We start from the raw sequence: 12097 nt of genomic DNA on the forward strand, positions 1-12097 counted from the left end.
AAAAAATATATATATATATATTTTTTTTTATATTTAATTGGTCACTACTTCGCAGATTTTCGTTTATCGTGCGTGGTTTTGGACCCCATTAACTACGATAAACGAGGGATTACTGTACAGCGTGTTTGTCTGTCTACGTTACCAACACATTTTTACAAAATTATCAATCATCTGCTTTTTCGCCCCCCTGACAGTTGACTACACATGTTCCACAGCCTCTGTGCCTGAATTGAAGACATATGGCGAGTATATTTTTGTTGTACTTATTTTTTGCATTGATTCTACGAGAAATATTGATCAAAATAAGATTGTTTAAAGGGGCCAGAACATGTTATTTTAAGCTTTCCAAAGTACTATACACTGTAAAGAAATTTGCTGTAAAAGAACGGTAAATTACTTTCAACAGGGACGTCAGCAATCTGCTGTTATTTTACAATGCACCGACTGTATTGTATTTTTACAGTATAGTACTGTATAGTGAATTACAGTATATAACCATCGGATAACAGTGGGTCGGAGAGGCTGACATTTTTTTCTGGAATTCCGTGGGTCACGGTAATCCTGTGGGATTCCCACCGGATAGGAGTCAATTTCACCTCCAATTACGGGATTGGGACGGTACAGGATAAAAAGTTTGCTGGAGCAGAAGAGAGCAGGATTATCCAGGAGGAAAAAAATAATATTGCACAAAATAGTGAGACTCCATGAGGAGAAAGGGGGTGACAAACTGGTCAATAAATGATTTAAATGCAACATTAGGTTTATTTATTTTAATATAGTTGACCTCCCAAATGGGAGTGGTACAGGAGTGGGAGTCATTCTGAACAGGAACAGGTGCAGGACGGATGGGAGATATATTCGCCCAGACGGGATAGGATTTATTTGAACAATGGTCTGGGAAAGGATTTTTTTTTTTCTGTAGGATGGGGTTGGACGGGAGTGAAATTCCACTCCCGTGTCCCCCTCTTGCGGGTGGTGTGCGTTTTACACCGCATTTACTTACTTATTTAACAAGATGCTACTATATTTTGGATTATAGCTCATGACTGTTCATGACTCAGATTCTATCTTAGTTTTGCTGTTTGGTGCTTTCTACCATCTTTGTTACTGATTTATTGCTTTACTGTTGCTCCATGTACAGCACTTTGTATGCAGCGATGGCTGTTTGAAAGTGCTCTGTAAATACAGTGGAGTTAGGTTGAGACTGTCGGACAACTGTCTTATGGTATTTTCACAGTACATGCCAGTTTAGATATTAAGTCTATTTGAAAAAAAAAATAATGCATCAGATTCTTATGCGGCATTTCTGTAACACAGTCAAAGCGTCCACAATTGCTTATGCACACTCTGGTGGCGAAAGACATGACTCGGACAGAGCGGAATTCTGTGACTTGACGACCTGCTGTACCTCCTGAACCATGGCCACCCTGTATTTGATGCGCCCTGTATTTTACTTGAATTGTGTATCTTCTTGTGCTTCTAAAACCTATCACAAACGCATCTAGCTACATGCGTGCACCACTATTCGCCGGTCCGTGCCAAGTGACAAAAAGTAGCAGGTTAAAGTGTACCTCCGACGGCCCATTTCAAGGTATTGAAGGGGAAACAGAGCAACATAGTAAAGTTTGATAAATATCTGGTGTTCCCGTCTTTGTGTCTAGAACTAGATTGTCTTGTATTCGCCAAAATGGTACCCCTGCAAACTGCATGGTTCATTTTAATGCAAGGTGATTCATAAAAGAAGTGGAATGCATATTCTGTCATGCAGTTGAAATAGTAATGTGGTGCCGACCTGGAGTGCTTGAAAAAAAGTTTCATACTGTTAAATTACATGTTGTTATTCTCAACTCACCTCAGCTTTATTTATCGAGCACTTTAAAACAACCACCGCTGTATATAAAATGCTGTACAGGGAGCAAAAATAATTCATAAAACCATAAATTAATAACAAAGACAGGAGAAAGCACAAAAGGAGTAAAACTACAAATCAAGTCTCATGCTGAGTCAAAAACCAAAGAATAAAAATGAGTTTTAAGACGAGTTTGAAAGATGAGCCCCAGTGAGGGGGCTTGCTAAACCTTCAGTGGGAGGTCATTCCAAAGAGAGTGTAAAATTGAAAGTGTTTCACTGCTGGCTGCTGTGAGAAAGTGGGCGTGTGCTGAGTCTGCAAAGTGGCTCCTCCCTTTGTGACATATAAAAGTGAGGACCCAGCTGTTGTCTTGAATTGGGCGGCGCTGTGCTTTGAGGTCAGCCATGAGCAGGAATGCTCAGAGATGGGTGAATGGAGGAAAACAAATCTCTGAGATGTTTTTGGTGAGCATTTTAACACGGCTAAAAGCTCAAAACAGTTGTCCATTCATGCATCCATTCTCCGAACCGCTTGATCCTCACAAGGGTCGCTGGGGGTGCTGGAGCCTATCCCAGCTGTCTTGGGGCAGTAGGCGGGGGACACCCTGAACTGGTTGCCAGCCAATCACAGGGCACACAAAGACAAACAACCATCCGCGCTCACACCATGGGACAATTTAGAGCAGGGGTCCCCATCCGCCGGTCCGCGGACCGGCACCGGTCCGCAGGGCATTTGGTACCGGGCCGCACAGAAAGAACTTGCCTTATTTCCGTTTTATTTATTTTGGAATACGAAAGATGTTTTATTTTGAAAAATTACCGGATTCTCCGTTACATCCGTCTGTGTCACGCTTGACCCACGTCAAGCCACACTTCTCGGTCACGTGACCGATGACGCTCAAAAACAAAACGCTGAAGCCCACAAAATGAGTAAAAAAGCTGCTTGGAGATCGCAAATGATGGCGGCCTTAACAGTACATTCGAGACAACTGGATTAAAGTTATGGCTGAATACTCTGAGATCGCCACAATAGCACTGTTGCTATTTCTGACATCCTACCTGTGTGAGGTGGGGAGTTTCTGCAGCAACGGCGACTAAAACAAAATTACGAAGTAGACTGGACATAAAGCACAAACTTGAGGTGTCATTGTCTCCTATTACCCCGAAATGGGACTGTCTGATTGCAGAAAATCAAGCTCGGGGCTGTGGTGAGTCGTCATTTTCATGCACTTTGAATTTGTGTTGTATCGTATTTTGAAGGCATTAAACATTAGCGATAAGAGTGTTGCGACCAGATTAGACGCTCCTTGTGTTTATTATTATATTTCGAAAACGCCACCGTTTTCATGCAGCTCATACCATATTATTTTGTTGTATTAATCCGCCACACCTTAAATGCCAGTCCCTGAAAATATTGTCTGACATAAACCGGTCCGTGGGGCAAAAAAGGTTGGGGACCCCTGATTTAGAGTATTCCATTAACCTGCTATGCATATTTTTGGAATGTGGGAGGAAATCAGAGTACCTGGAGAATATCCACGTAGGCACGGGCGGAACACGTAAACTCCACACAAGGAGGCCGCAGCCGGGATCGAACCCCCGACCTCTGTACTGTGAGGTCGACACGCTAAACACTGGAGCACTGAGCCGCTCTCAAAACAGTTTTAACATGATATATGAGCAGGTGCAAGTGTGGAAACGAGAGAAAAGCTACTCAATTCTTTAACCTTCAAAGCTAATTTTGTTTTTGTTTTTGTTTTTACAAACGAGTGTTACAGTCACATCAGCGGGGCAAAATGCATAATGAGAAAAAAGTAATTTTGCACGAAATCATGTTTTTTGATGGACTTGCTCAACTAATGTTCTATTTCCACAAATATTTCAAAAATCTTAAATGTGACAGAAAGGTTTTGGACTGTAATGATGAGGACACATTAATTTTTGAATGTTGCTGAAAGTTAAGTCTCATAAGCCCTGTTCACACGGCAAGATTTACTCCGACGCTGCACCGACTCTACGCCAGTGGAGCGTTCAAATTTACTTCGACGTAGCGCCGCTCAACAGCCTAGTGCGCATTAAATTTGATCCACCTCAGGGAGGTGGTTTAAAAATTTGCTCTGAAGCAAATGCTCGTTTGCGAAGCAGCACCGAAGCAAATGTGCGCGTGTGAACGCAACTATAGTTTAACAACTTTACAAACAAGAGTCATGAGGAAAGTTACTTCTTTTTTTTTTTAATCCTTCTAGATGAGGAGCTTCGACGAGTGAGCACTGATTTTGCGGAGCGGGTCAGTGCAGAAGTTACGAATCAATTGTTGAGTGACCTTTTGGGCGCAAGCCTGAATGAGGGTGAGAGAGATGCAATAATTCAGGGGCACGTGATTCAAACACACAGAGCACGTGCACTGATCGATACGGTAAGGAAGAAAGGACCCGAAGCTTCTAGGATCATGATCTTCCACCTGGAGCGCAGAGACAGCACACTTCACGGCCACCTGGGGCTGCCCCGTATCCCAACCCCCCAAGCAGCTAAAATACCTCAAGCTCTGAAGCAAGAAACTAGTCTTAATTGAATCGAATACACCAGCAATTTTGCCCTAGTCCGAAATTTCAAAGACGTTTTTTTTTTTTTACTACTGACCAAAAAGTTCTTTGTATTTGAAAACATCCCTGTCACATGGGCTGCCTTCCACCATATTTGTAGCACCGAAGCTAAGCGTATGCATTCGTCATCATGTGTGTGGTAGTGTGAAGCATCTGAAAATGTTTTTTTACAGTTTATCAATGAAATGAGAGCGCACATGGCATCAACAACAAACAGACAATTGAGATGCAAATGCGAATCCAGAATTCTAGGGATGGTCCAAATTCAGAAGATTCAACCTGAATATTTTGAAGTTACCTTTGCTTTTAAATTGCCAAAGTACTCATTTAGGCCTTTTCACTCTACACATGGACCTCTTGGTGTTAATCGCAAGGCAGCGTGCAGCGATCAGGTGCAAACCTGCCAATTTTCGGAAGTGGTGATTTAGCGACCTATCAGAGATTAGCAGATGTATGTATAAAAGTGGGAAATTATCAACTACCTTTATGCACTTAAGCAGTGTTTTTTCATCTTTTTCGAGCCATGGCACATTTCTTTGATTGAAAAAATCCCACAGCAGACCACTTGCCAAAAATGTGAAAAAAGCTTATTTTAACAATTCAAGTGTTATATTGTTATTCTAAGCGTTTTTTAACATTGAAGAATAGTGTAAAATTACAACACCTTGGATAGGAATCAAATATTTTATACTCTTTCATATTTATTCTTACTCAGTGTGATAAATAGTTTGGATGAACTCAAATCTGATATCCTGGCAGCAATTGGTGAAAGACGCACACTGCTCTTCCTCCACAGCTCTCAGTCGTTCTCTGTTATTAGTTTTTACAGCAGCAAGGCTATTTCTTTAGCTGCTTTGGGTCCGAACGTCTCATTTACATTGCCACTGGGACTTTTTTTTTTTTTTTTTTTTTTTAAATGTAGCCACAAATTCAGCGACATGGTAACTTGCTTTCAGGGCTCATGCACGAGCTTGTTTCCCACAGCACACCTAACAATATGTCACAGTGTTTGAAAACCACTGCACTAAAGTACATGAATCGTATCTTAATGGCATGACAGTACTTTTTATACAGTGTATGTACAATATACAGGTAATTTCATCATATGTATTTTATAATAAAGTCTTCTGGCTCATGGCCTGTGTTTTGCCTCATTTTACAAATGTACATTCTTGTTCAGAAATGATGAATCAGCCTTCCACTTGTAATCCATGGGATCCACACTCTAAGCTTAATGATATCTACGGTTGAAATCTCAAGGGAGCCTCTAAACCAGGGGTGCCCAAATCTTGTTCTCGAGAGCCCCTATCCAGCCTGTTTTCGATGTCTCCCTCCTCCAACACACCTGATTCAAATGAGCATGCTTTGCAGAAGCCTGATAATGATCCTGTCAGGATCATTAGGAGTTCTTGGTGTTAATCGCGAGGCAGCGTCATGGCAAATTCTTGCCATGTAACGTGAAGTGATCTGAAGGCAGCCTAACACTCAGCTAGTCAATATGTAAATGTGGACATGTTTCTTTGTGACACTGACTAGAAAATGTTTTCTGTCGGACTGGTCCCATGTTCTGTCTCTGCATTAGTTTCGCTGTCTGCTAGCTCGCTTAGAGTACTTAGCCTGTGTCTGTTCCCTTTCAATAATTTTACAATTTGAGTCCATCTTTTACATCTGTCTGGGTCTTTCTTTTCTCTGGGGAAATTATGAACAATGAACGGAAGTTTACAATTTACTTTTTCCATCTTTGGGTGAACTTTGCAATGGTGTTTTTTTTTTTTTTACACCAATATTAAGGCCTCTAAATTCCGTCCGAGCAGTAAAACAAGGAACAAAGTGGATGAGCCATTTTGACACCTAAGGCTTGAAGGCTTGGAGTACAATGCTTGCAAGCTTAAACTTGTACAGATAGGCATATAACTGTACTACTACTTTCACACCAAATTTCAATGACCGTTTGAGTGGTAGCCATTTTTAAACGTGATTGACTCACGCATGCGCAGATGAGATCTACAAGTTCCTTTTTGTACAAGTGCAAATAAATGTACAAGGCGCAACCAAGACATTACCACAAACGAGACAGTAGGTGGCGGTAATGATAATCGCCCTGCTGTCACCGAAAAGAGAAGGAGGATGAGGAAGTGCTCCAGCTCCAGCTCTCGTTCCCTCAAGAAGAGCACTAGTGTGTAGTGCTGGAGATTTAAGATCCTTTGCTGCCAAGTACACGCGGGGCAGCTACATCCTTGTAATATTTTAAAATGCCATGGGTAACTGTTGGGCCTTCTGCGTAGGACTCTTCAGAAGAGAGGCTAATAGGATCCAAAGAGGAGGCGGGTAAGTAACACATGAGCTTGGCTAAAGGAGTTAATTAGCTTGACAGCATCATTTAAAACGGGGAACTCGCTTCCTGCTAACGTTACCCTCAAATAAACGAGTGTGCCTTTTGAAACTAATTGTTAAAAGTAAAGCATCCTGATCCCCCCGTTAGTGGGTTCTGAACCTGCAGTCTGTCTGTCAGCAGACCTCAAAACCCCACCCTTGTGACTGTACCTCTTGACATTGGTTTCAATAAGTCCGCTGGAGTCACTCGCGTCCACTGGGGTCTTGTAATTGTAGTTATTGAATCAACAGGGGCTAAGTGTTATTCTACCCTGCGTGGCTGCTCAAGTTTATTTTAACAATGGCTTTTTTTCTGACGTCACTAGAATGCCAGGAATCATGAACTGTTGTCCTTAAGAGTGTCCTCAATGTACCCCCAATACATCTTGAAAAAGTCGTGAACTATGGCCACTGGAAAAGCTAGTATGTTTTATTCCATGATGCAATACACTGATACAGGGACACAATTTTGTTGGATTTTATGACATGAGTCAAATCTCAGATTTGCAGCACAAAACTGTCTGTAAAAAGTACATCAACACACAACAACACACATGGGCATCGTTTTTAAAATAAAAAGCAGCAGCTCCATTTACAGTGGGAGATCATCCCCTGCCATAGGTGATTTTTTTTCCAACTTCTTAAATTAAAATATAATTCTCCATGGTCAGCAGAGGGAATGACCACTTCTTGAAATCAAAATTGTATCATTGATTGCTCTGTTGGAGTACTGTAAGCGATTAAATGCCTCTTTTAGAAACTAAGCATATTACATGCTATTGCTCCCATGTAAGAAAAATAAATACATAAAAGATAAATGATTTAATCTGGTTGAAAACATAAACTAAAATTTGCCAATGTTGAGTCTCGAATGAAACCAGTTTGACCGAAATTGTATCATTTAATCGCGTAAATATCAATGAATTAATTCACTTTGTTTTCATGGGTTTCAATGAGCCCAAGGTTGTGCAATTTGATGCAAACAGATTATATTTAAAGATCTTAAATTGGAAATTACAAAGTGTGACAAAATTCCCCGCCTTAGGGTGCTTTTTCATAATATATAGTAACACAGCTAAAAGGGGTCAAGAAAGTACACACAATGGCCAGCATTAAACATACATGGCAATTTTCCGCGGATCCGCGGAAATCCGCCGTTTTATTTCTTAAATTGATCATTTTTGTGAATCGTCTAAATCCGTTGAGAAAATTTTAGGGGCGGTCAGGTACCTTATCGTCGAGTTTTCACGAGCTCTCCCGAACAGTCTCTCCGTTTTCCGTTTGTAAACAGCCCTGCGATTGGACGTGTATGAAAGCTTCAACTAATCAGATCACCTAAGGCATTATTTGTTGCGGAAGTCTTAGCTCGATTATAAACGGCCCAGCGATTGGTTAACTACAAGCGATTGGACCAATCAAATTGCATGTAACATATTGTTTTACCTGATTCATGGCGGCCTGTTCGTCTCGCAAATTCATTGTTCTGGGATCGTTTTGAGCGGAATTATGAAATTTTTGACGAAAGATCAGGAGTCTTTAATCCTAGAAATTGACTCAAATGTCAAGAATAAATTCCGATTGGACTGGCTTGACAGAAAAGTCACTGTAAAGGTTAAAATTGGTTCCAAGTTCGACGAAGTTACAGAAGCTCTTGGACAATTTTTGAAGAAACCAGACGTAGCAGGCAAAGCTTATTGTGTGTATTGTAGTGACTTAATTAACTATGGCTCCTGTGGATGCGTGGCACTGACAGATCATGCAACAAAAGTGAAAAAACATGCCGACAAAATCGCCATTCGACGGAGCAATTATTCTTTGGGATCGGCATTTTTCAAACAAACTTAGTCAGCGGATACAACTAAAGACGTTACACGCTGGGGTACTTACTTTGGCTGAACCAAGCAACGAAATCTGCTCCACTGACGCCCCTCGCCGATAGACAGGTACACTCCGAGGTATATACTTTTTTATTCAAATATACGAGGATGATATTTTCAATTTTATTTGGTATGCATTTGTAGCAACAGCATGATAACATTTATTTGTTTTTATTTGCGTTTTATATTCATATTGATAATTCACGTTTTGTCTTGGATAATAAAGCACGGTTATGCATAATAAATTGTATGCATAATAAATATTCACTATCACTGTATGAGGTAAAAATCAACAGCTTTTTATCACATTTACACAACACTTTATGAATACAAGTCATGAACAAATCTTAAATATGGCAGGGAATGTGTTTACTTTTTTAGTTTTGATTTTGAGCAGCAAATTTGGAGTTACATATTGGTGCTCACCAGGAATGCATAGGCAAAATTGCACAAATTTTCACTTGAAAGAATAGTGGCGATCTTGGGATTTTTTTCTGTTCAATTTTCAAACTGTGTAAATTTAATACACTTCATCTTCAGCATGTTTAGTGCCACTTTTGTAAGTAACCACGCCCCCGTCCAGGCCACGCCCCTTCCGCTTTTTTCATCACTCGCCATTGCCATGTATGATTAAACTCAGACGGATAAATACCAAAATCGTCACGCAAACCACATTGGAAGTCCGCTAAGATTAATAACAATCAATGTAATGATGGAGATTAGCGTAAATATTCTCTTGCTTCTGTCATCTTCTTGATCTTGATTTTTCTGCATCTGCTCCGGTAGACGTCTGTGCTGCTCGATATGTTGCGGCACAGCATGGTACTACACTGAGGTGGATTGCAACTCTAAATTCGGACTTGCCTGTATACACCAATGGGGGGAAATGATTACTTAGAAATCACTGATAATCACTCCCTTGGGGCAATTTAGAGTGTTCCATTAACCTGCCATGTGTGTTTTTGGAATGTGGGAGGAAACCGGAGTACCCGGAGAAAACCCAAGCAGGCACGGGGAAAATATGCAACCTCCGCACTGGAAGGCCGGAGCCAGAGTCGAACACTGCACCTCTGCACTGTGAGGCGGACGTGCTAACCAGTTGCCCACCGTACCACCCGTATAATTCATATTTGATCAATATTTATTACATAAGGTCGACCAGCTAGCATTAATGACATCACGATGGAAAACAAATTTTCCATTTGGCTGATGAGTGAACTACATTGTCATCAACATAAAAAGCACCACAGAGTGATTAGGTAGTCGGGAACGAGTAAGTGATTCCCAACACAGTCCAGCAGCCTCGAATGATGTTTTACTTCTCCATTTCAGTCATGTTTTTATCTGCTGACAGTCTGGCTATGTTGGTGACGCCCTCAAAAAACAGAAGACAAACTTTCGCACGTTTGAAATAAACGGCAAGTGTTAAGAAAACTTCACATTGGTTTTAATAACTAATAGTTGTAATTCATCTCCTGTTTGTCAGACTACCAAATGAGCAAAGCTTTCTCATGTTTTTATCAGTCAACTGTCTGAGTAAGTGCAGTGTTTGGCATTTGTCATTGCTTGTAATGTGTGTTCTTACAGGTCCAAATACTTTCGCAGCAGCAGCACTGGGGAGCATTATACAATAGAGGTACAATTTCCACTTTGACTCTCTTTTTGTGTTTCCTGTACATTATTTATCTAATTGCTGCATTTGTGTTAATTTTGCCAGTTTGAAAACCTTGTCGAAAGTGATGAGGTAAGTGTGATTGTCCATTTTGGTTGAGCTCACAATTTTACAACTTTGAAGGGCCTTCAAATATAGAAACCCAACTGCATATTAAAGCTCTCATTTTTGAAAACAAGAAGTGCACACCAAAAGGTCAACAGTGCAATCATGAATTCTTGATGACATTCTGTTTATTCTTTTTTGGCAGGAGGAAAGCCCTCAGCCGTGCCCAAGGTAGAATATTTACACAAATTACATATTTCAAATGCAAATGTAAAATTTGAAGCATTTACTCTTTTTTTGTTGTTGTTTTTTTGCTCCAGGCCCATCAGTGAGGATGAGTTGAAGAACCTTCGGGAGCATCGGTATGCTGACATCTCTAATAAGCAGGTCCTGATCGACCAGAAGCTACAAGCTGAGGTAATAGTCTTTCTCATGTTCTCTTAATTTCTTGTCGGCCCCCAAATTATATTATTGTTTCACGTTTGAGACCTACTTTTGCTTAGCTTATCATTTGCTACGTTTATTTTATTTTTTTTTCTGTTTGGTAATTTTCTGTTGTTTGTGTTTTGCTTCATTTTGTTGTATCACTCAGTTAGAGGCACAAGAGGAAAGGTTGAGGCTAGAAGAGGAGGCTAGAAATGCTGCCCAGCGGGAGGCCGCCAGGTTGGCACGTGAACGAAAAGTGAAGGAGGTGAGGCGACATTGAGCGCTCCTCCCTTCTACCAGTTGACTGTACCGCTTACTCTACTGACCGGCATGCAAGCCCCCTATGTGGCTGCTTTTTGTCTTCATGAATATTTATTGGGAGTGTATTGTGCCAGTTCTCATTTGTCTGGTGGCCTTCAATACCTATTGCAGATTTGGGAAGTATATGATCCCTGAGTACAGGGTGTTCGATAAGTCTCCATAAATAGACGTTTCTTGACAGAGACCATTTGACTGCTTGTTCAACCGCCCATCAGGATGATTTCAGTTTGTTGCTCTTTATTCAAATGCATTCTCTAGGTTATCTGAAATATAAAGAAATAAAAATGTTCGAACCACATACGCTATGTACGGAATGCATTATTTTTCCTATGTATGGAGACTTATGGGACAGCCTGTAGACGGCGTCAAAATTATGAGACACACAAAATGGGACAAATTAACTTTTTACCAAATATTTCATTTGTTTTTATTTTATTATGTACCAAAAAAAAAAAAAAAAAGAGAGAGAGATCATTGCTACTGAAATGCAATTAATGCCTCATTCCGCTACTCTTCTGTCTACATCTTTTTTACTTTGTCCTGCAATGGTGCTTAAAGTGAAAGAATGACAATGTATCACAATAGCCCCGTTCACAAGGCAACGTTTGGTCCGACGCAGCGCCGAAACAAATCCAGTCGAGCATTCACACGTGCACATTTGCTCCTGCGTAGCTCCACTAAAGAGCTTATACCGGACCAAATTTGATCCACCTCAGGGAGGTGGTTTAAAAATTTGCTCCAGAGCAAATGCTCGTTTGCGATGCTACGCCGAAACAAATGTGCACGTGTGAACGCAGCTGGATTAAATTTGCTCCAGAGCAAAGGCTCGCTTGCGGGGGAGTGGCCTCGCTACGCTCGCTACCAGATGCACGGAATCCGACCCCGGTTGACAGTGACGAGGGGGCCAGCGACACAGACGAAGCCCGGCCGTG

At 41.0% G+C, this 12097-nt stretch overlaps 2 protein-coding genes across 3 annotated transcripts in view; both read left to right on the top strand.

Annotated features, from left to right (window-relative positions):
* Nucleotides 1–5618, top strand: part of LOC109515782 (caspase recruitment domain-containing protein 8-like) — a 14513-nt gene extending 8895 nt beyond the window's left edge. Inside the window, exons 10-11 of the mRNA XM_019869787.1 lie at nucleotides 195–242; nucleotides 4095–5618. Coding sequence (XP_019725346.1) covers nucleotides 195–242; nucleotides 4095–4420 — 374 coding nt within the window. The 3' untranslated portion in view covers nucleotides 4421–5618. The remainder of the gene's footprint in view (nucleotides 1–194; nucleotides 243–4094) is intronic.
* A 930-nt stretch (nucleotides 5619–6548) lies between these two features.
* ap1ar (adaptor related protein complex 1 associated regulatory protein) overlaps nucleotides 6549–12097 on the top strand; it is an 11411-nt gene continuing 5862 nt past the window's right edge. The window contains exons 1-6 of one of the 2 annotated variants that reach the window (XM_019869817.1): nucleotides 6552–6779; nucleotides 10289–10337; nucleotides 10419–10445; nucleotides 10624–10649; nucleotides 10739–10835; nucleotides 11011–11109. In XM_019869817.1, coding sequence (XP_019725376.1) covers nucleotides 6709–6779; nucleotides 10289–10337; nucleotides 10419–10445; nucleotides 10624–10649; nucleotides 10739–10835; nucleotides 11011–11109 — 369 coding nt within the window. In that variant the 5' untranslated portion in view covers nucleotides 6552–6708. Of the gene's footprint in view, nucleotides 6780–10288; nucleotides 10338–10418; nucleotides 10446–10623; nucleotides 10650–10738; nucleotides 10836–11010; nucleotides 11110–12097 lie in introns of both variants that reach the window. The other variant, XM_019869818.1, reaches the window with a different exon arrangement.

The sequence above is a fragment of the Hippocampus comes genome, unplaced genomic scaffold (assembly GCF_001891065.2).
Source record: "Hippocampus comes isolate QL1 unplaced genomic scaffold, H_comes_QL1_v1.1 scaffold9, whole genome shotgun sequence".
Lineage (NCBI taxonomy): Eukaryota > Metazoa > Chordata > Actinopteri > Syngnathiformes > Syngnathidae > Hippocampus > Hippocampus comes.